We start from the raw sequence: 24,072 nt of genomic DNA on the forward strand, positions 1-24,072 counted from the left end.
AAATACAACGAAAATACAACTTTATAATCATCTTTCAATAGTATCTTGTTACATCACTAAGATAGTAATACTCTCAACTAAATCTGCACTCAATTCTGTACATATTAAGTCATCAACTATTTACAAAGCAGAGCACAAGCATCTACACCTTCCATATCCATGTCCTCTCCTTCTTCTTCCTCTCGGTTCGGTTCAGACGTTTCCATGGAATCCATTTCCGATTTAACGCCATTGCTACGTTCATCGTTTTCCTCCTCACTATCACAGCTGTTCAAATCACGGGTACTGTTTTTCGTGTCAGCTACATCATCATCGTCCTCACTCCGGTTGTCTTCGTCCGACGATACTTGCTTCTGCTCGTCGTTTGCTTCACGAAGCTTTTCGAGACTAGCTAACGCAGTTTCCTCGAGTGTCTCTTCCTCCTCCTTTACGTGGCTAGGATTAGTGTCGGTGTTAATGTCGACGCACGACATGGCTACATGAATAGCAGACTTGGAATGTTTATTGTCAGATATAGTTGAAAGTATAGAAGGTTTGGTGTCGATGTTAATCCAGTGGCCTCCTAACCAGTCTCTAGATATTCGAAGATTGGTTCGATGAATGTTTAAGAATAAGCTTTCACCTGTTGACAGTAATGGAGGTTTTTAGGTAACGATCGATGGACGGGAAGAATGACTTTGACGTTTTCGATAAGAGTACCTGGAAAGTAGACGAGCACGTTGTCGTTGCCTGAAACATCTAGGCCAGTAACGACTCCTTCCCACCAGCCATCGCTCCACCATGCGTCAACTGCGACACCGATATCAAGAGTGAGCTCTGTTTTCTCTTGTGGGACTGGTCTTGTGATTAGGCGACCCGGGTGCCTCATGCCGAGTTTGTCGGGTAGAGCAACTTTACAAGCAGGGACCCATTCCTATAAGCAGAAAAACTTGTGAGTTGTCGCTTGCTTTTATAAGTGAAATACAGCAGATGCACGAGAATCACGTTTAAAAGTGTAAAATCGAGAACGAATGAACTCGTGGCAGTAGCTAAGAGTGTTGCATTGAAACTCACCTCAAGGTTGCCATAGCCATCTTCATCTTGCAGATCATCATATTGTACTCGAATCTGTTTCGATGATGCATACAAAACCGTACACCTGAACCAGCAGCCTCGAATGCCACTATCTTGACACAGCAATTCGATCTTCTCGTTAACCTCGTACGCTGGGTTGTTATCGTCCAAAACATGTCTATGTGAAAGAAACCTCGTGCCTAGAAAGCTGTAATTATGGTTCTGGCAAGATTTATAGGTCAACATATGTTGATGACTACCCGACTTTCGAACTTTTGAATTTGCGAACTCAAAATTTCGACATCCTTTAGCATTTCTCATCCTTTTAACTTGCGGTCTAACACTATTTTCTGGGTCCAAATCTTCATCGTCCTCCTCAGTCAAGCTATCGAAGACGGGCTCGGATTTTGATAATACACTGAGACTCAGACAAGAGAAGACTGGCTGATCGAAATAGCCACGCAATTTACTCAGGTCGAAGGATTTTAATCGGTTACTTTTGAACTGTCTATAGCAAAGATGAACTTTGGAAAGTGCATCATGAGGAAAGGCATTCACACATTTTTCGTAATGTTCACGATTCAAGACTGTTGCAGAACCATCGACACACTCGACACTGATGGCCTGCACATACGGTGTGATGAAAACTTCTCTCGGGTGAGAGTTTCGCAACGTGATCACACCTTTCACCTCTTGACTACGATGAAACCACCTCACTTTCACCTTTTTCTGACCCCTCTTATCTTCGTACATGTCTTCCAGATAAGCAAGGTAGTGGTTGTCTACCTTAGCCATGACATAAACAAAAGATTGTACCTGAATAGCATTGATGAGGGGGAAGGGAAGAATTTAGTGATTGGATAATGATGGTAATAGCAGCATGCACGGTCTCAAATAATCCAAATACCAACACACCCCAAACCCACCGCTAGTAGATATTGTCCACTTTGGCCTATTACGTATCGTCATCAGCCTCGCGATTTTAAAACGCGTCTGCTAGGGAAAGGTTTCCACACCCTAATACAGGAATGCTTCGTTCCCTCTCCAACTAATGTGGAATCTCACAATCCACCCCCTTTGAGGGATCAGCATCCTCACTGGCACACCACTCGGTGACTAGCTCTAATACCATTTGTAACAGCCCAAGCCCATCGCTAGTAGATATTGTCCGCTTTGGCCCGTTACGTATCGCCGTCGGCCTCACAGTTTTAAGACGCACTTGCGAGAGAGAAGTTTCCACACCCTTATAAGGAATGCTTCGTTCCCCCCTCCAACTAGTGTGGGATCTCACAATCCACCCTCCTCGCTGGCACACCACCCAGGACTGGCTCTGATACCATTTGTAATAACCCAAGCCAACCCCTAGTAGATATTGTCCGTTTTGGCCCGCTACATATCGTTGTCAGCCTCACAGTTTTAAAACGCGTCTACTAGGGAGAGGTTTCCACACCCTTATAAGGAATGCTTCGTTCCCCTCTCTAACCAATGTGGGATCTCACACTAACAGTCCATTCACCCACAATTTACAGGTATCATGGAAAGAAATGCACAGAGAAAGAAATCATTCAATATTGATATACCGTTGCTCACATAAATGGGATAATATATGAGGATACGGAGATTTAAATCACATTAATCGACCATGTCGACACTATATCCTTTAGAGAGTAGGTCTCACCATGATTGAAGTCCCATTCCTGCAAAACGATGGGTAATGCTTGAGTCGTTTACCGCAAGTCCATGCAGCACCCGACCATACAATATCTGATGCAAGTCCCTTGGAATTCCTCGATGGGCGAACCTACGTCGAGATCAAACTGAGGGATGAATGCCCAAAAATGTTTGAATATAAACAATGGAAGAAAAGGAAGTTAGCTTATCATCTGGTACCTTGGATTGTGGAACAACTACTCCACTATGTGAAAATTGAAGCGATCCCAGGGCTTGTATTGCATCAAATTTACAAGGCTCTGCATAAAAAAAACTTTGTCAAGATGCCAATAATAACATTTAAAGAGAAACTTCGAAGCCTAAAATGGCTTTAAAGCGGACAAAATCCTACAAACCAGAATGATCCCGAGGCGAATGCTGCTTAGATAGCATAGAAGTAAGCCAATCCACGACCTCTCTCCTCGATCTCCATTTGAAACCGGTATGAACAGAACTTTCCTTCCCATGAGCTTGCAAAAACTCATCAGCAACAACATAAAACATGTGTCTAACACTCCTCTCAGTCCCCACAACTGCAAGAATCGACTCTCCACCCGAATCCTTCAAAAAATAATGAACGACACGGTTTCCTCGTTCTTGCGAAACAAATTGCTCCTTCCATTCCACAAAGTAGTTCCCATGTCCCATCATTTTGGCCAATAAAACAATCAACAACAAGAACTTAAATTCAAATCAAATGCTAACGACATCGGCACGAGTCCATGAAATCGGCCAATGGATGCAGAATCGTTCATCCCAATAACTACTGTATGATATCAACCTGTTCTTGAATGTTGCCCACCAGTCCATCAAGATTACCCGCAATTTCTCAGCCCAAACGGGTAGATCTCAGGAAAAACAGGGCATATGATCCAAGAGAGAGTAACCTAAAGAATCCTAGAACTTAGATGTATCATAGCAAGATCAGAAGCTAAACCCACAGCCAAAACAAAACCCTAAATTAGAACAATCTTCAAACATCCAATTCCAACAAGCTTTTAGAAGATCATAAACCCTAAAATCCGCACAAATTCCCTCAATTATTGAACAACAATCGCAGGAACAAAGAAGAACGTTCACCACGAATTGAGCAGAGCCCACAAACGCAAAAGGAACTGATTGCAACTAGAAAACAACAAACAGTGGCAAATCCTTTCGACTAATTACGCAGAGAGAGAAATCCAGAGAAAACTTACGCAGGGAGCTGAAGAAGCCAGGGAGAAATCTCCAATTTCGAGGCCGAAAACGGAAGATTAACGAAATGGGAAGAATTAAAAGTTGCCCCAACTTTTCAATGGAAAGAAAGAGAGCTCAGAAACGCCATGGACATGGGAAGGATGAGAGCTTCAGAGGAGTTGATGAGAGGGAGGTGAAGAGTAGGAGGAGGGCGGGCGGAGACGAGGGGAGTGGCCGCAGAAAAGTATGGATACTGAGAAAAGCCTAAGAGTGCCCAAGAGTTGGGTCCAACAACCGAGGAAGATGGTCCTTTGGATCAAATGGGCCGCCATAGTTGCTTCTACAGAAATCTCTGTTCATTTTGTACGTGATATTGTCTTGTGTTGGACCAACCTCACACCAAGCGGATATTATCTTTTTTAGTCTTTCGTTTTCGAGTTTTTCTTTCTAATCGATGTGGGATCTCACAATTCATCCTTTCGTGGCCCAGCGTTCTCGCTGACACACTATCCCAAGAGTGCTTTGTTCCCCTTTCCAACCGATAGGACTTTCCTTTTCGAGTTTCCCTCTTTAATCGATGTGGGATCTCACAATCCGTCCTCGATGACACACTGCCTTTGTTCCCATTTCCAACCGATAGGGCTTTCCTTTTCGAGTTTCCCTCTTCAACCAATGTGAGATCTCACAATCCACCCCATTGGGTGCAAGCGTCCTCGCTGACACATTGCCTCAAGAATGCTTTGTTCCCCTTTCCAACCGATATGAGATCTCATAATCTACCCCTTAGAGACCTAGTGTCCTCACTGACACACCGCTCGATGTCGGGCTCTAATACTATTTGTAACGACTCAAGCCCACCGCTAGTAAATATTGTCCTTTTTGGGCTTTCCCTTTCGGGCTTCCCTAAAGGTTTCTAGAACATGTTTACTATAGAGAAGTTTTCACACCTTTATAAAAAATGTTTTGTTCTCCTCTCCCACGAATGTGGAATCTCACATTGTCTCTTATAGAGCTTGGAGTCTTTCTGATTTTTCTCCTTTTGAGATTTTTACACATAAACCATAAAAATGAATGATTTAGTTTGCTTCGTTCATGATTATGTGAGTTTTGGCTCGTTATGAACCACTCGAGTTTTGCCCTTTGAGCTTAGATTTTAGATTTGAATTTCGAGATGCATGCGAATGTCCGAGTACACTACAAAATTAAAAATTCAAAGACTTGTTAAAGCTTTTAAAAGTTAAATAACGAAATAAATAAAAATTCCCAAACTACCCCTCACGTATGAGATTTATTACAAGTATGTCCCTAAACTTTTAATTTGATATGTCGCTTAAATTTTTCATATTAATAAGACAATATTTTAATCCTTTCACGGTTGTTGATGTCATGACCCTTCAATTTACGACATGTCAGTATTTTAATCTTTTAATCCCAATCAAAATTTGATATCGACTTTATTGGTAGCAAACAGTTCAACAATTCAACTAGGTTTTCCATTTTCATATGATCTAATAATTTGACTAACTCGGACTACCCTACCCAAACTATAAAGGTTGGGTTGAGTTAGAATTTTTTTGGCTGGGTTAACTTTTTGAAAAACAGATTAAAAATATTTAACGTTTATAATTGATATTAGTAATGTGTTGTGACTTGTAAATGTTTGATATTTAAATTTTATAAGATTTTAGTCAGTAATATACTATATATTATGGATTCCTAACATCTTTTTTAAAAAATAATAATAATAAAAAGCAACCAACTCAACTCGGGTAGATTGGGTTGTGGATTTTATTCAAATGGCTAGGGTAAGCAAACCATCCAACGTGAAATTTCGGGTTAGGCTCAGGTAACCAAGCCAATCAACGTGAAATTTTGGTTAGGCTCAGGTAACCTAACCAACCAACGTGAAATTTCAGGTTAGGCTCATGTAACCAAACCAACCAATGTGAAATTTCGGGGTAGGGTCGGTGTAAATTAAGAATGTACAAATTTAATACATAGTTTACATGGAGCTTTTAGTTTTGTAACCCGCAGGTGTCATTATCAATAATTTCGTACCACTAACTCCAAATCCTCAAAAATGCCGTTTCTATTTTGCCACGTCGGCGTTTTTCAGTTTCGTTTCGCGCCAACCGCATTTTTCCCAACCGTGACACGTCAGCCTCCAAACGACGTCGTTTTTCTTTTCCATAAAAAAAAAAAAAAAATTCCAACCAGAGATATTCTTGTCTCTCTGTTTAGGGTTTTTCGGTATATTCTCTCTCTCTCTCTCTCTCTCTCTCTCTCTCTCTCTCTCTCTCTCTTATCCTTTTTTGTTATCTGTTCAAAAATGGCTTCTCTCTTCCTCTTCTCTTTCTCTCCCACAATTCACTCTGATTTTCCCTCTTCTTCCGATTTCTATCCGTCCACTCAATTCTTGTACAGTTCTTCGACCTCAGCCTGTAAGTTTCATGGAGTTGGGATTGCTAGTCGGAGGAGGAGGAGGAGGAGCGTGCATCGGTTTTTGGTCCGGTCGACTCACTCCAATGCTAGGATTCTCAAGCCCAAACGGAGGTCGAGGTTCGGTCAGAATTTATCGCCGTTTGACAGCGATGATGATGGAGAGGATGTGGATGACCTTAGCAGTGATGAGGATGATGATGATGATGATGATGATGATGATACTTGGTTGTATAATGTGAGTTCTTGTTTTCTGTTCTCTCTAATTTCTTGAAGTTAGATTGTTTTCGTGGTTGTTCTTATCTTAGTGTGTCTGCTGATTGATTGAATGCGGGTTTGTTTTCCGTAGAAATGGCGTGGAGTTGTGATTTTGTTTAATTTTCATTATTTGTTCCAATTTCCGACGAGGTTGGATTGATTTTTCTTGTGATGGGAAACTTGACTGTTCATTGATGAGTGAGGAGTAGAAATGAGGAGGATACAAAAAGAATTAAAAGAAGTATTTGAAACTGTGCTTATGCTGGGTAGAAATTACATAGTTCTGGCCATGAACAACCAAATGAGCTCCATGAAGTTTTATATCTGGTTTTAATTGAGTAATGCAAAGAGTGCACTTGGTAAGTTAGAGGAAATTGTAGCTTTATTTTTCATGTAATTGCTTCCATGTCTGTTGCTATAATACCCCAAACCCACCGCTAGTACCCCAAACCCACCACTAGTAGATATTGTCAGTTTTGGCCCGTTACATATCTTTGTCAGCCTCACGGTCTTAAAACGTGTCTACGAGAGAGTTTAGTCCTACTACGACCAGTGTCTTGCACCATCCGATGACTGACTTTGATACCGTTTGTAATAGCCAAGTCGTTCTCCTCTCTAGATGCGTTTTAAAACCTTGAGGGAAAGCTCAGAAGGGAAAGCCTAAAGAGGACAATATCTGCTAGCGGTGGGCTTGGGTTGTTTCAGTTGCACTCTTTTAAAGTGGATTTGGTGGCTTTTTTTGTTCATAGTTCTTTGCTTGTGTGCAGTTGATCATTGAGAATCTCACTATTTACTATCTGTCCACTGAGATTTTCATTTTCTAGGGTAATGTCTCGGATGTTGAATATGATACCAAAAGAAAGAGAGCCAAGTTGCAAAACAGAACCAGAAATAGCAACTCACAGAGAGGTTATCTTTTGCTATTTACTTTCTCCTTCTCGTAAGGCGGCGCGCACGATTTGCTCAGCATACTCTTCTTGTGCAGATAACTTGAGACATCCCAGAGAAAGTAGGGGTATTAGATCATCCAACCGCTTTGATTTACAAGATATCACAAATGATACTGAAAACCAAGACGACACGATTGAGGAGGAAGCTGGTTCTACCAACGTCGACAAGCAAGGAAAGGTGGAGTTTGAAACTTTATTAAACTTTTTAGATTGCTAAAATAAATATTAAATCTGCGTTTGTTTCCATTGATTCAGTTGATGACCAAGGAAGCTATGGAAAATAGATTTCCTCGTCTGGCAGAAGAAATAGAATTGGACAAGAAATGGTATCCTCTACTCGATTATCTTACAACATTTGGGCTCAAAGAATCACATTTCCTTCAAATGTATGAGAGACGTATGCCTTCTCTTCAAATAAATGTTAATTCTGCTCAAGAAAGACTAGAATACTTGTTGAGTGTCGGTGTGAAACAGAGGGATGTTCGAAGAATACTCATGAGGCAGCCCCAAATTCTGGAGTACACAGTAGAGAATAATTTGAAATCTCATGTTGCTTTCTTACTTAGTTTGGGAATCCCAAATTCCAGAGTGGGGCAGATCATTGCTGCTGCTCCATCTCTATTTTCTTATAGTGTTGAGAATTCGTTAAAACCCACCGTCCGATACTTGGTCGAGGAAGTCGGCATTAAGGAAAAGGATTTGGGTAAAGTTGTGCAGCTGAGTCCTCAGATCCTGGTTCAACGGATTGATGTATCATGGAACACCAGATATATGTTTCTTTCAAAGGAAATTGGAGCCCCTCGTGATAATGTAGTGAAGATGGTAACTAAACATCCTCAACTCCTCCACTACAGCATCGATGATGGATTGCTGCCCCGGATCAATTTCCTTAGAAGTATTGGAATGCGAAATTCGGAGATCTTGAAAGTCATAACTAGCCTTACACAGGTATTTTGCATTTGTATTATTGTTGTCAACATCTTTTGAGAAGAAAAAAAAAACCCCTTTTTGTGTTAAAGCCGTTAGGAACCACGACCCTCCCCAATGGTATGACATTCTCCACTTTGAGCATAAATTCTTGTGGCATTGCTTTTGATTTCTCCAAAAAGTCTCATACCAATGGAGATGTATTCCTTACTTATGAACCCACGATCATCCTCTTAATTAACCAATGTGGACTCCTTTCCAACAATCCTCAACAATCCTCCCCTCGAACAAAGTACACTTTAAAGCTTCCCCTGAGGCCTATAGAGCCCTCGAACAGTCTCCCCTTAACTGAGGCTCGACTCCTTTCTCTGGAGCCCTCGAATAAAGTACACCCTTTGTTCGACACTTGAGTCACTTTTTTACTACACCTTCAAGACTCATAACTTCTTTGTTCGAGGATTCTATTGACATGACTAAGTTAAGGGCATGACTCTAATACCATGTTAGGAACCACGGCCCTCCACAATGGTATGACATTGTCCACTTTGAGTATAAGCTCTCATGGTTTTGCTTTTGGTTTTCTCAAACAGTCTGATACCAATGGAGATATATTCCTTACTTATAAACCTATGATCATTCTCTTAATTAGCCAACGTGGGACTCCTTCCCAACCATCTTCAACAAAAGCCTTCCATACCCAACTCTTTCTTTTTCTGGCTGTAAGAAGTGGTATTAAAAGTTACATTATACTTTAAATGTATTTGTTGCCTCATCTCGGTTGCTAACTTAATTCAAATGGTTTTTTAGTAGTTTCTTCGTAAATCTTGTCTTAGGTTCCTTCACCGGATCTGTTGATACTGCAGGTTTTTTCTCTATCTTTGGAGGATAATTTGAAGCCCAAATACATGTATCTGATCAATGAACTCCGCAACGAAGTGAAATCATTGACCAAATATCCCATGTATCTAAGCTTGTCCTTGGATCAAAGAATTCGACCTCGACACCGGTTCCTAGTTTCTCTCAAGAAAGCACCCAAAGGGCCATTCCCTTTAAGTTCCTTCGTTCCAACCGATGAATGTTTTTGTCAGCAGTGGGCCGAAACCAGCCTAGATAAGTATCTAGAATTTCGGAAGAGATTGCTATTGAAAGAATTTGCGCAGAAATACGAAAGGAGACGATAACCTGAAGTGAAACATCTGATTTTCGCCTCGGAGTTCTTCCATCTAAACTGACATGGATGACACAAGTTCTCTAATCCTTTATATCTATGCAGTTCCCTTTCGACAGGTCATGTCACCGACTTCGTGAATGTTCTGGTTGCAGCGCAGGTCGTTTACGAACGTACATGCTGCCGTAATCAGCTTATGAACTACTCCAATGGCTGCAATTCTTTGGTATGATTAGAGGTGGAGTTTTTACCTGCCATGTCTACTCCAATTAAGCTCATTCAAAAGGGGCTGGTGAGCTTGGCACACGCATACACAACACTGTAAGTTCTCGTTTCAAACTTATAACAGAAACTCCTTGTAAATCTTTTCAATGATGGGGGGAGAGGGGCATTCTACAATGTGTATACAAATTCCATGTGATTTTGGTCTTTATATGTCCTGAAAGTTGTGATCGACACAAATTTTGGTCTTTAAGTTATTGTAATTGACACAAATTTTGGCCTATAAGTAATTGATGTGTGTGTGTGTCCTCTTTGTTTGATTACTTCTCATTATTCCATATGAGCATTCTCACTGTCTTTTCGTTATGCCTACTAAGACCATTATCTGAAGATTTGGTCTCTGAATGCCCTGAAAGTTGTAGGACTTTTTGTCTTTTTGTTGCGGATTTTGAGAGATTTTATATATCTTAATCGAGCATTTCCGTCGATAATTCTATCGACATGTCCATGTGTTAAGCTATTTCTTATTGGTGTGGATTCTCAAATCAGCCAACTACCATCCATGAGCGGATATCTGAGAGTTATCAGCTAACACGATGTAATTGAAAGGGAGTTGTTCACTCTTTCATCTGCGGATGCTACTTTTCGTACGGGAGGGAACCACTCAAATTGACTTCTATGGATGGAATTCATGTTCATTAGTTTAGTTTTCCCGTTGAGGATGAGCTATGTAGCATTGAGCTAGGTTGAATTTGAGGAGACAGTGACCTAAAGCTTCTAACGTGTACGACATCGACATAAGGAGTAAATCGACATTTCTTATAAGCAATACAAGGTTAGTTAGGAAAAGGTAAAACATTTATTTATTAATTTTTAAATTTTTTTTCTAGAAATTTTTGTTGAATTGTGACTTGGACATTTCGATTTTATTGCTTTTAGTTAACGCAACCTCACTGTAGCTCGGCTTCGTGGGAATAGCAAGAAGAAGAAAGAGTTTGAAGAATTTTTGTTTATAATAAAGACCCGTACAGATCATGCATTGGATCCATCAGGCCCATGATTGCTATAGAGATAGAAGTTCACGTTTTTTCCTTCTAAGAAACGTCCTCAAAGTCTCTTCATTCTAATGTGAATCATGAACAATCCAGAAGCTCCTCTCGGACCCACAATCATCGAGTTGAGTTGGACTGAATTGAAAAAATCTTTTCGACCAACTTGGTGGTCCCAGCAACTCGAATAGAGTTCACAGCCTAACCCAACCTTCTATTTTCGGGTTGAGTTGAGTTGTCGGATTGTTTTTTTTTTGCAACCCGAATAGAGTTTACAGCCTAACCCAACCTTCTATTTTCGGGTTGAGTTGAGTTGTTGGATTGTTTTTTTTTGCAACCCGAATAGAGTTTACAGCCTAACCCAACCTTCTATTTTCGGGTTGAGTTGAGTTGTTGGATTGTTTTTTTTTGTAACCGGAATAGAGTTTACAGTCTAACCCAACCTTCTATTTTCGGGTTGAGTTGAGTTGTTGGATTGTTTTTTTTTTTGTAACCCGAATAGAGTTTACAGCCTAACCCAACCTTTTATTTTCGGGTTGAGTTGAGTTGTTGGATTGTTTTTTTTGTAACCCGAATAGAGTTTACAGCCTAACCCAACCTTCTATTTTCGGGTTGAGTTGAGTTGTTGGATTGTTTTTTTTTTTGTAACCCGAATAGAGTTTACAGCCTAACCCAACCTTTTATTTTCGGGTTGAGTTGAGTTGTCGAATTGTTTTTTTTTATTATTTAAAAAAATTTATTTATCCACCGTGCAGGTACATGTTACGTTAATAATTAAAATCTCATAAAATAAAATTTTATGTTTATGAATTTAAGAGCAAATTTCTTTTTTAAAAAAATTGAAAATAAAACTTTTTAAAATTATAATTGAACTAATTTAAAAGATTTTATTTTATTTTTATTATTTTAACGAATTTTGAATCCAAATCTCGAAATTGGGCTTCAACTACCCGAGCCCCACTCATTTCCCGGCAAAATACCGATCAGTCGGTCCCGGAAAATTTCTTCTCGCCTCCATGCTTTCCGACTGCTTTTTCTTCAATTTCTACCGGAGTATTTCATTGATTCCGAAAATTTTCAATCCGCTCAGTCGCAATTCTCGTTTCTTAATCTAGTTGGAGCCTTAAATTTCGTCGGTTTTGATTATCTAACATGGGACACTCACAGATTCATCGAGCATCTGAAAAGCCGAATCTAGATTGGGAAGCAGCGCTGAAGCAGTATGAAAACGTTATGGCTACAGAATCCGAGGCTGTTAAAGTGAAAGCCACAATCAAATTGGCCAGTCTCTCCAATGATGCCCCGCATAATATTTTGAACAGCACCATACCCATTATTGCGAAGCATCTTGAAGTTAACCCCATCAGTAATTCAAGCCAGTCTATGAGAGGAGCTGCTGCATATTGTCTAAAACGTATATCTCGTCAAGGTGATGGTACGTTAGCGACGGCGGTAGCTCATTCCGGCGCTTTAGAGTCTATATTGAGATCATTGCCAGACACTAGTGGTGGTTTTCGTAAGATTCTAGTTAAATGTATTTGGAGTATTGTTACTTGTGATAAACCTAGTCGTGTGATTGTAGCAAGAAATGGGGGTTTGGAAGTAGTTATTGGTATGTTTGATTCTGTAGTTGATGGCACTAGGAGATATTTACTGGAGATTTTGAGTGCATTGGCTCTAGTTAGAGAGGTTAGAAAAGCCCTTATTAGCTTAAGAGGCCTCCCTTTTCTTGTGCAAGCTGCTAGATATGGCTGCATGGCTTCTAGAGAAAGAGCTTGTCAAGCAATTGGGTTAATTGCAATTACAAGGCGTGGAAGACATATGCTTGTTGAGTTGGGAGTGATTCCAGTACTTATTGAACTATTTTGTGAAGGAGATTATGTGACAAAACTAGTAGCTGGGAATTCCCTTGGAATAGTTTCAGCTCACGTAGCTTATATTAGACCTGTTGCACAAGCTGGGGCTATCCCTTTATTTGCTGATCTTCTTCAGTGGCCTAACCCTATTGCTAAGGAGATTGCGGAGGACGTCTTCTGTCTCTTAGCTGTTGCTGAAGCGAATGCAGTTCTAATTTTCGATCATTTAGTGAGAATTCTTAAAGAAGGTGATGATGAAGGAAAGGCTGCAGCTGCAGACGTCTTGTGGGATCTTTCGAGCTATAAGTACTCCATACCGATTGTGCAAAGTTCGGGTGCTATTCCAGTTTTGGTGGATCTATTACACGATGGGAATGGTGAAGTGAGGGAAAAAGTCTCTGGAGCTGTAGCTCAATTAAGTTATAGTGAGGCAGACAGGATTGCACTTGCTGATGCAGGGGCAATCCATGGATTAATAGGGCTATTGCAAGATGAGTTAGATGAAGTGAAGGATAATGCTGCTGAGGCCCTTATAAATTTTTCTGAAGACGCCTTATACTGCAATAGAGTATCTGAAGCAATCAGCAATCCTGCTTTCCAGAATTTGCTGGAAAGAATGACCCATATTCGTGCTACTGAAAGGCATGGCGTGAGGTCTCTGCGTCAAATGGGAATCAACCAGCTTACAGGAGATCCAGATCTTCTATAACTTCTTTCAGTGGTACTATTTTTTTCATAGGTCACTTGTAATCTAATAAGCGCTCTCAAACACAAACACAAACACAAGATATGAATACAAATTGGATGGATGCATTGCGCTTTATTTTCTCGAAAGTATTAGAAGGTCATAAACATGTTAGAAACACATTTAGAAGTTACATATTTCAATGTTTTCATGCTAATTTGTTTATCTTTCAGATATTTTCATTTCAAATACGACATGAAAGAGATAAAGTATGTCTTCGAGTTTAAGGAATTGATTACATTGTTGAAATGATGTAACATCTTGTAAGTCGTAACAAACGTTGATGTAGGACATCTGAATCTAAAAGTTTTCTTCTGGGTTATTCAATATTTTATAATAAAAAAAAATGTTATTTGAAGATTATAAACTTAAGCATGCTCCTACTTATTTGAATCGTTTTAATTTTTTTATTCTAATTTTTTTTTTTGTAGTTCAATGGTGGCTGGTGAGGGAATGATCCATCAACTATTGCGATGATAATTGGTGCCTTATCCACAGAGTTATGCTCAAATTAGCTTATCCATTCTAATTTTGGAAATATGTTTTATCTTCTTTTGGATATTCCTATAACAACTCGTTAGAATGCAGCTAGTGTAATTATTGAACTTGATCCCTTTTGGTGGTGCGATTTTCTGTTAGTTACATTATTTTCTACTAGAATTGTAATGTCTCTCTCTCTCTGCGGAAAACTTTCATAATTGAGAGAGTTGGGACCTGGCGTCTCTTTCATAAGTCATTCATGCTGTGATCCTAAGTCATTGGAGTGAGGAAAAGAGGCTTTAGGTATTGTACTCTTTTGATGTTTATATGTGCAGCTTCTTTTTCTCTTCCTTGATTAATTGCTTTCATCTCATTTTGATGATTTAGAAATTGGAGGTTCCCAAAAAGATGTTCTTTTTGACTTGTGGCCCATGAGCAAATTAAAACTATGATCACTCTTTCGAGGTTTATCTTTTGTTTGTTTGTTTCCCCACTGGACCACTTGTGTAGGAACAAAGGACTAAAATTATCTATTGTGGCACAACTCTTTTTCCAGCACAATATGGGTTAGATCCTTGCAAATTGTCAGGTTCAACCTCTCTCCTAATTTGGATTTTTGTGGGTGATTGGAGGATAGAGGAAATTTTCTTTTCTATTGTTTATTTTATGGTGTACTCGACTGCAGAAATAGGAAGATTCTTTTGAACATATAATATGAGCTCGAGCAGATTGTGGAGCTATACATTCAGTGCGTTCATTTGGACTTTGTTTGCTATTTTCTAACGTTATATTCCTCTGTTCTATTTTGATTGTAGTTTATTTGATAATTAAGATTTCTGTTTGTAAGGTTGGTTTTGAAGTTCTTACTTATTGTTTGCTCTGTATATCCCCAAGTCCCCTTTGCTACATTTTGTTTTCCATAAATAGGTAAATCAATTTTGAAGTTCTACATTCCTTTAAGAAGTAAGCTTCATTGTATAAAATTTTAAAAATGGCGGTGAATGAAAACCTATGGAGCTTAAAGAAGACACCCCAACTAGAGTTTTTTTAGGAGAGGAAATAGCTGGGAGAAGTTACAAAGGAATGTGTCGAGGGCTTCTTGTTTTCATTTTGAAAGACCAATCTATATTTCCTAGCCAAACCTCGCTCAATTGCTTTTATGGTGTGAAATTGAAGAACTTCAAGCTGTTCTATACTGGAAACCATAGTCCTGCTAGTTCTTGACTTGCTAAAATGCCTCCACCATATGCTTCTCGAGGTGTGTCGAGGAAGGATGAAACGGCTGGCATTTTCCATCTGTTTTACAGAGGCTATAGCAGTTCGGCTAGAGAGCGTTATTAGAGTTTCTTGCTTGTAACCAGTGATTTATACTCAATCCTTCAAGAAGAGCAATCCAGAGGATTACTTTCAACCTTTTAGTGTATTTATCTTTCAGTAGAGCCTTGGATAATGCCCTTTGGTAACAGGATGATCTGCAGTAAGCTTGCTAAGAAGAGACTTGCAAGTTAGAATACCGGAATGATCTATTTTACAAACTATACGATCCTCCGAACTTTCAAAAGAACAAATTTCCAGCACCTGCAGGAGGTGTGTCCATTCCACTATTTAGAAAGTAATTTGGAGTCCCTAAGCCTGTAATGTTGGTTTCAGCACTGTCAAATTGAGGAGTTATTGCTGCCAGTCTACGCATAACTTTTAAATCTCTATCAGATTGACTGAAAGCTCCAAAATATGCATCCTTAAGCTACTTCTTTTCATATGTTTGCCACCCAAAACCTTCCTTCCTGAACTTAATACTTACTAGTCACAACTTCATGCCATAGGAAATCATGCTATTTGATGAGAGAAGTATTTGTGACTGGCATATTGTCAATGCCCAAAGCTCCTGTTTCTTAAGAAGGAAAACGATGTATTAATTAAGAAGATGGCATCAAGGTTCGCCCTTCACATAGGAAATATCTCAGAAAAGGAAAAAAAAATCGATTTCTTTAGGTACACTAGCAAGTTACAACAGCCTAAGAAACCGTGAACAGTAATTTGGGAGGTTAACAAGAATGGATTGAATCAATGTGAACTTTTCTCTAGCACAAGTATAATTTTTTTCGAACATGTGATTGGTAGATTATAGATATACATGGAGATTAGTAAAAAGAATATTTTAGACTATTATAATGTGACGGTTTAAGTTGTTAGAACTATTGATCATTTAATGCGTATTGAAGTGAAAGGATTCAGTTGAGATCTACATATCCTACTGTTATCTCCAAGTTGAGTAATAATTCAGCAGGAAATTCAAAATCTAGCTGCACCTCGTGACACATGCATAAGATTAAAAAAGGTGAAAGGTCCCTCCCTCCCCCCACCAATAGCATAGGTTTTGATTGATATTGAAATTATACGATTTATACTGACGCGTTAGTTTTCAACTGAATTTACATATGAAAACTTTTGAGGTCTTGTCACAGTTTCTCTTTTTTGGCTGATAGCCTCTTAGCCTCTTGCTAGCATGGCAAGTGGGTCTCTTAAACCTTCCTTAAATGAAAGGATATGTCCCAGGTATTATTCAAATGCATTTCTAAAATGGGGCTGCTGGGTTTAATTGGAGTTGTTGGATAGTAAAATCCCTTCAAATTTGGGTTTATAGAGGAGTCCTATAGAGGACGCAAGAAACTTCTTTATTGGACCTGCTTCGTTCATTTGGAAATAAAAAACTTGAAAAAGAATGTAGTTTTTTTACTTGACTGTAGCTCCATGGAGGGTTAAACTATGGACAAGGTTCCAAAGAGTTCCCGCTACTTTTTTTAAAAAAAGAAGAATATCTCCTGCTCTGCAAAAATGGGATCGAGGATCAGAGGGCATTTCCTTTTGTTTTGTTTGTTTAGCTCTTCTTGTTGTATCAGCTGCTAGAACTAGAAGCTTCTGGGATGCATTTGTAGTTTGGTGCATACCGCAAAATGCAAATGTACCATCTCTGATGTGTTGTGTGGTCTTTTCTTCATTGTTGAGGCTGAATTTTTTTACAGAAATACCATCAAGGATCTTTTTTAGGAAATTTAGATGGAAAGAAATAGAAAGTTCTTTTATGGTTTGCTTAGGCTTAATGATTTTTGAGACCTTGCGCAATTGCTTGCTTCTGATTGGTATGTTCTTTAAGCAAAACTTCTGAAACTATACTCATTTCTCTGTCCTTGACAATTGTGATGCATTTTCTAAGGTCCTTGGCTGCAATGGATGTTTCTAAGGTCCTGTAACCTGCTAAATTAGGACACAGTTATTGTGCATGCTTGCAAGCCTAAGAACAAAAGATAAAATCCTTACTGATTTGGATAGCTTTAGTCACATCTTCCTTGATAATATACCACTGTGACTTTTACTTAAAGAAACACCATAATGATCTTGTATCTGAAACTTTTTGGTTGTTTGTCAATAGGCCATAGTTTATGAAGTTTGAAGTCGAGAACGTCTAATTATTGTTATAAGATACGTGTTTGAATCGTGCAAAGAACAACTTATTAAAAGTTGAACCTGTGAAATCTCTGTAATTGTGTTCAGTTTGCGAGCGTAGTATCCTTGAAGGTTAAGGTTTAAGAATTTTGAAACATTCTGCATGGGAGAGGGATAAATGCATTGTTTTCCATTTTATTTGGTTAGATAACATAAGTCCTTTCTTCCTTTACTCGCATATATGAGTGACTTTTCAGTTTGTTTTGTTAGATCTTCATCTCTAAAGTAAGGGAAAGAAAAAAAAACAATATCCATAGAAAAGAAAGGAAAAGAAAAGCAACCTTGGTAGCATAACTATTAGTGCCATTTTATAGAAAGGGTTTCTGTTTGGAATTTGGTTTGTGTTTGCAGGCTTCTGACTCCATCCGTAGGCGTACTTACTGTAACACACCACTTGGTTGTCCGTCCCCCACAGCAGTGTGGTAGCAGAGCAGCCGAGGATGTGTGAATATGCCATTGAAGTAGCTGCCACAGCCTCCAATGGCATCCTAGGAGGAGTCGTACACACGCTGCGTGCAATGCCCGAATCTGCACTGTTTCATCAGCTAAGCTTCTTTCTTACTCATATTCTGTCCTCATTCTTCATAATTATATGAGATGATAGGCACACATCTTGACCAATTTTATTGAATATCTGTTTGGCCTTACAACAATTATAATGAGTATCTTATCTGGCACATGTCCTAGGATTAAGGATGAATTTGAATGGACTTCTAGTGTGATAACCCTTTATTCGATCATAACAAGTATGTCTATCTGAAGGATGAGTTTCGTATGACTTTTAAAATGGTTAAAAGTGATAGTTTTTGTAGTCTAAGATTTACATTGGACCAATAGTGGGTCGTATGATACCACTTCCTAAACTATCCGCCAAAAGGGACTCGTAGATTCATCTACACTGAACTATTATTATTAGACCATTGTATTTTCAGCTTTGAAATAGTAAATAATTGAGTGATGATATCGAACTTTAAGCCTTTTTTGGGGTAATAAAATGGGGGAAGAAGTTGAAGGGTTCGAGTTAGAATCCCGGCATCGGGGTGTGAACTCAGAAGAGGACATGGAAGAAAAAAATAGTTAGAGAATAGAGATACTGTGGAAGAGGATGAATGCTTCAAAATGTGGTGCAATGGGTAGTGGTGGATTTTGGAGGTTTGGAAGTTAGCTGTAAGAATATCTCATAGGGAGGGCCATTTGGTTCACTCATTGGTCAATGGACTCGTGGTGTTATAAACAACCTTCCAAACCCTACAATCCAACAAGGTATCATTGAGTTCTCTTTTCAATCCAATTATTCTACGACAAAACCATTTTTGCCTTTTTCTTTTGCAATTCCTTCCATTCCTTCTCTCCTCGGTTTCGGTTTACGTTCTGATATGAAACTCTTGAGATTTGATCTAACAACCTTGTTGAAGAACAAGTATATTAGATCTAAATTATCTAAGAATCCCAAAAAACGATAAAGAATCAATCCATTGGAACGGAGTTTCAAAATCCAATCAGTTTACCAGGAAGAAAATCGATTTGGGAGATCTTAAAAGAAAAACAAAGTGTAGATAAGACCCAGATCTAACACTTTATAGAAGACGTCAACATGAAATAAAGAATAGAAATGATATATTTTTGAATCGAAAAGAATAGAGTTTCTATTTTAGTTTTATTGAGAGCTAAGTTTTACACTTTGTAAATTCGTGTGTTTTAGAACTTGTATGTTAGAGTCATTCAAGTGGAGTTGATCAAATCTATTATGGAGTCATTTGAATCATAAGTTTATAAACGAGTTTTCTTACTCTTGATCTTGATCATTAAGGTAATCTGTTTTAAAAACTTTCCCTTGAATTGATTCTTTATCTTTTTTGTAGTCTTGAATTATTTAGGTCTAAAGATCTTATCTTTCAATCCGGTTGAGTTCCATAAATAACACTTTCCTTCCATTTCCACCGTAACACTTCCCTTCCATTTTCAGGTGCCTTTCGAGTGCTTCTTTACATTAGCTGTAGTAGTATACTAAGCTTCTTTACGTCGTCGTAAAATTAAGGTTATCTTGAGTAGTACATATCCATCCGTGATGGTAGGGTTCTTTTGTTTCAAAGAAAAATCTTTATTAGGATATTGAGAAATATTCTATTTAGTTACTTGTCCGAAGAACCAATTTTCAATAGCAATAATTTCTCTTTTGCTCTTTTCGAACCAAATTTCTCTCGTTTAGTTTCTATTTTAGCCTCTGAACTTTGTATATAAAGCATTAAACAGATTGAACAAAATTCTTAATATATGATCTCAATTCAAATAGACACATATTCATTTGTCATATAGATCAATGAAATATCGAAGATTTTGTTGAAGTCGGATCATTTTTTTGTTCACAATGTTAACTATACATAAAAGAGAGAGAACACCAAAAGAATCCCAAAATGATACATTTACCACCATTGTGTATTGCACATGTTGAGTTCTAATTCAAAAGAAAAGAGAAAAAAAAGAGAAAGGTACATTCAAAGCAAAATCCCATTGAAAAGGCACAGCGCAGCCCCTCAGACAAACAGACTAGAAATCATAATCCAATAATTGAACTCAACAAACGCCTACAAAAGCTACATTCCTGCCTCTCAATCCATCTCTCTCTTTGGAAGTCTCTGCCTTCTTCACATCCAACAACCAAAACTCAGCTATGCTCCTGGCCAGTTCTACTTGGCCTTTCCATCTTGGCACCTGCTTCTTCCCTTTATTTTCGTGATTCAAAATCTAATCGAAAGCTTAAACTTAACTAATGCATCTATTAACGTTCAAGAAATCACCTACCCATGTCCTATAAATAGAGATATAGATACTCAAATATTGGTCAAAGAGATACCTGACAGGCTCTTCGGCGAAGCACGAAGGAAGCACGAAGTGTAGGAGATTGGTTTTTTTTTTTCCTCCTTTTTCTTTGAGAATGAGTAATGAAAACTGTAATGCCAGGGCAATGAACTCCTCCATTGCCTTGCTGCAGGAGAGATTTAGACGATTGCAGAAAGCTAAAGAGTTGAGACAGCAGAAAGAGTTTCGAAGGCTGTCGTCTGAGTCGATACAGGCCAATTCAGCAGTGTGTTCCGAGCAAACTGGGTTATTTTTCCATTCTGAACTAGTTCTTCCACCTACCTCATCACTACAAGGCTCTTCATACCTTCACCCAATCATGGAAACCAGAAAATCTCATCTTCAAGTCACAGATAACTTATCAGACATGGGGTCGAGAGAAACAGTCATGCACAGAACAAACTGTGTTGATGATTCAAATATTGATACCTCTCTTCATCTGTGAAATATAGCGTTAGTTTATTGTTCGTTCGTGCTTGTCCTGCGTTTTTTTATTTAATACTTCACCTTCTATATGGTGTTAAGAATGGAGGGGAACAAAAATGAGTTATGCTCACTAATTTCTATCACTACTATGATCATCATTTGGATGATCTCTAGAGAGGCTGTCGTCAAGTCTCTCTGATAACAATAAATTATCATTTGCTACATTACCAGACTCCCCATTACTGCTCCATTTCTTCTTGATGACTTTTCGAACAAGATGAGTCACTTCACCACTATCACCGTTCACCCGTTTAAACCGAACAACACTAACCTTTCTAGCATTCCCTGCTAATACCTGCACGAAGATCCCACATATCAACCACAATACTCCGAAACTAAGGAAACTAAACGAGACATATCGTACAATTGCTGAAAATGATGTGAATATTGTGGTGGAGATACAAAGTATCTTTCAAGGATGACAGAAAAAAGAACTGACACATAAATCATATTGTGATGCAGGTTTTTTCCCCATTTTTTGTTCGTCGAAAACTGGAGAAATATAATGAACAGCCAGAATATATACCGAACAAAGGGTACGCTTCATTCTAGTTTCCGCTAATCAATGCGAAACAACCTATAAACAGCTTAATGCTAAAATCCAAATCAGAAAGTTAAGGAATCATATCCCACACATAGGGGGCAGTTACCCAGTTCAAGAAAAATGGATATGAAATAGCCCTATAAGACATCCTGTGAAAACTTAATTAACAGAGTATCGTGTCGTGCTTCTATGATGTATTATTCTGCACGGTTCATAATCTATCATTGACTAAAAGGAAATGAGGTAAACAGTATCAATTGCAGAACAATTACGAACTAGTGGCAGATGATAAGAGATTGTATGTATTGAAGTGATAGGTTGAATGATTTTTCAATGCTTTTTGGTACTCACCCAACAGTTTATACCAAATGAAATTATACCTCAATATTGAAGATTAAGCGTCTCTCCTTTCGTTTCTTGTTTTCAGAAATGGACTCTTCTTCTTCATCATCTTCCTTTTCAAGGACCACTTTAACGCTTTCACCCGTCCTTGGTATGTATCCAAAAGCCTCACAAACAAAACCCGACACCGTCTCATATTGATGACCCTAAAGTGACAAGAAGTAATATATAAGAAATTAGTAACAAGCAGTCAAAGTAAACAAACGTATGTAGATTTGTTCCTATATGCATGTATATATTTAGGATGTAAAGAATCTGAGCATGGTTATGTGAATATTCTTGTTTTTCCCTTTGGTTAAGAGACAAATTTCAATCAACCGAGCATAAGTAAAGACAAGTAATCGAAGGGGTTAGAGTATAACACAGTCAAAGGCATCCAGTGGTACTATTAACTTGAGACAAACAGGAGACTTTTCAAGGAGTTTATAAAGATTCTTAGGTGCCACCAAATTATATTCTTTGACTGTTAACTTCTGTTATTTTTATGTTGTTCTGTCTTCTCTATTTGCTTTTGCTGTAAGTTTATTTTCCCCGAGTTTGATTTCAGCATGGCTTCTCCTTTCTTTCAATCGTTATGCCGTCCTCCTTCCACACATGTGAGTTCGTCTTATGTAACCAACCCAAACTCACCGCTAGTAGATATTGTCTTCTTTGGGCTTTTCCTTTTGGGCTTCCCCTCGAGGTTTTTAAAACGTGTCAGCTAAGGAGAGGTTTCCACACCCTTATAAAGAATGCTTCGTTCTCCTCTCCAACCGATGTGGGATCTCATAATCCACCCAGCGTTCTCGCTGGCACACCGCCCAGTGTCTAGCTCTAATACCATTTACAACAGCCCAAAACCACCGCTAGCCGTTATTGTCCGCTTTGTCCCGTTATGTATCGCCGTCAGCCTCACGGTTTTAAAATGCATCTACTAGGGAGAGGTTTCCACACTCTTATAAGGAATGCTTCGTTTCCCTCTCCAACCGATACAAGATCTCACACACCATCAACATTTCAATTGAAAAATTAAGTATCCTAGAGAATTTTAAAGAACTAAAACATAAAATAAAAGTACACCACCTCTGGCATTTTGATATTCAGATCTTCAGAGAGCTGGTCGATTGCAGTATTGGCATCCACATCATATACTCCATCTGCTCGCATCACAATATACCCAGTTTTCTTCTGGATCTCCTCCTTTAGTTTTTTTCAAAGTGAAAAACAAAAGAAAAATCATTCAAACAAAACATAAAGTAGCATGCCTGCATGACCTATAATATGGCAGTGCTTGAACCTTTTAAGAACAACATGAACGTGGATGTTTTCTATAGCCAAGATATCAATACTCAGAATCAGAAAGCACATTCAAGAACACGAAGTGATGGTATGTATTAAAAAAAAAATGACAGTGACATTTACCTTTGAATCATTTTCGTCAAAGATTTCGCCGACGATCTCCTCAACCACATCTTCCAGAGTTACTATCTGATTCCATCAGAAAAGTAAAAAATGAAATCTTCAGTAAAAAACAGTACAAATCAATTAAACAAACAGGCAAATGCACTGAAAGTATACCGCGGTTCATACAACAGATAAACGGGGAAAAAGTTTATAAGGTCATGTAATTTATTTCATAAGTATTCAATCACACCCTCCCCTTCCCTCTCTTCTCCTCATCCACTATATAACAAAAGATATTCTAGAAAACCACATTACTTACCTATATATTCTTTTTGATAAAGAAAAACTGAGCTTCCATTGGAAGGAAGGAAAGAATATAAATGCTCCCCCTTAGAATGCAAGCAAGGTTGCTTGCTTACTCTCCGTTGGCGGCAAGAAAGGAGGTATTGGAAAGACTAGACCATACTTAAGTCGAGAGGCATTCGGGAAGCAACTAGTTACTTCTAGACAAGCTTCTACATAATGTTTTTCTCAATGATGCAAGAGAGCGAGACAGCAATGTACAAAAAAAGGAAAGACTCGAGATGAATGAGACTAAACTACTTTCCATATCGGTCTCGGCGTTCAGAACTTGAAGTTAATGAATTTGAAATGGTTTCATCTTAGGCAACTGAATGAATGCGGAAGGGCTTGTGTTCAACTGCGCGGGTTGGCTGGTTGGAAGAGATAGTGCAGAAAGCCAGATGAGGGGAGACATCCACGTCCGAACAAAAAAAGTGAGGCTCGCCCCTGTTGTGCACTCCCTTCGACGCAAAAAAAAAAAAAAAAAAAAAAAAAAAAAAAAAAAAAAAAAAAAAAAAA

General features: G+C 38.6%; 4 protein-coding genes across 7 annotated transcripts in view; 2 read left to right on the forward strand and 2 right to left on the reverse strand.

Annotated features, from left to right (window-relative positions):
- LOC111443168 lies at nt 1–4,242 on the reverse strand. The gene is made up of 6 exons (XM_023080857.1): nt 3,120–4,242; nt 2,944–3,023; nt 2,732–2,854; nt 1,054–1,869; nt 700–913; nt 1–622 (listed from the first exon to the last, which is right to left on the reverse strand). The coding sequence occupies exons 1-6, from the start codon at nt 3,412–3,414 to the stop codon at nt 117–119; spliced, it is 2,034 nt and encodes a 677-aa protein (XP_022936625.1). The 5' UTR covers nt 3,415–4,242; the 3' UTR covers nt 1–116.
- Nucleotides 4,243–6,226: 1,984 nt separating this feature from the next.
- On the forward strand, nt 6,227–10,233 carry LOC111443171 (transcription termination factor MTERF9, chloroplastic). The gene is made up of 5 exons (XM_023080860.1): nt 6,227–6,616; nt 7,461–7,545; nt 7,622–7,764; nt 7,842–8,534; nt 9,377–10,233. The coding sequence occupies exons 1-5, from the start codon at nt 6,269–6,271 to the stop codon at nt 9,692–9,694; spliced, it is 1,587 nt and encodes a 528-aa protein (XP_022936628.1). The 5' UTR covers nt 6,227–6,268; the 3' UTR covers nt 9,695–10,233.
- A 1,635-nt stretch (nt 10,234–11,868) lies between these two features.
- On the forward strand, nt 11,869–14,385 carry LOC111443172. Its single transcript, XM_023080861.1, has 2 exons — nt 11,869–13,529; nt 13,985–14,385. Exon 1 carries the CDS (start codon nt 12,105–12,107, stop codon nt 13,515–13,517), a length of 1,413 nt encoding a protein of 470 aa, XP_022936629.1. The 5' UTR covers nt 11,869–12,104; the 3' UTR covers nt 13,518–13,529; nt 13,985–14,385.
- A 5,555-nt stretch (nt 14,386–19,940) lies between these two features.
- LOC111443169 (putative DUF21 domain-containing protein At3g13070, chloroplastic) overlaps nt 19,941–24,072 on the reverse strand; it is a 10,276-nt gene continuing 6,144 nt past the window's right edge. Inside the window, exons 11-15 of one of the 4 annotated variants that reach the window (XM_023080859.1) lie at nt 23,230–23,295; nt 22,891–23,007; nt 21,807–21,974; nt 21,051–21,177; nt 19,941–20,703 (exon numbers count right to left, since the gene is read on the reverse strand). In XM_023080859.1, the coding sequence (XP_022936627.1) occupies nt 20,675–20,703; nt 21,051–21,177; nt 21,807–21,974; nt 22,891–23,007; nt 23,230–23,295 (507 nt within the window). In that variant the 3' untranslated portion in view covers nt 19,941–20,674. Of the gene's footprint in view, nt 21,178–21,806; nt 21,975–22,890; nt 23,008–23,229; nt 23,296–24,072 lie in introns of all 4 variants that reach the window. The other 3 variants (XR_002710446.1, XR_002710445.1, XM_023080858.1) reach the window with 3 other exon arrangements.

Source organism: Cucurbita moschata, unplaced genomic scaffold, assembly GCF_002738365.1.
Source record: "Cucurbita moschata cultivar Rifu unplaced genomic scaffold, Cmos_1.0 Cmo_Scf00005, whole genome shotgun sequence".
Classification (NCBI taxonomy): Eukaryota; Viridiplantae; Streptophyta; class Magnoliopsida; order Cucurbitales; family Cucurbitaceae; genus Cucurbita; species Cucurbita moschata.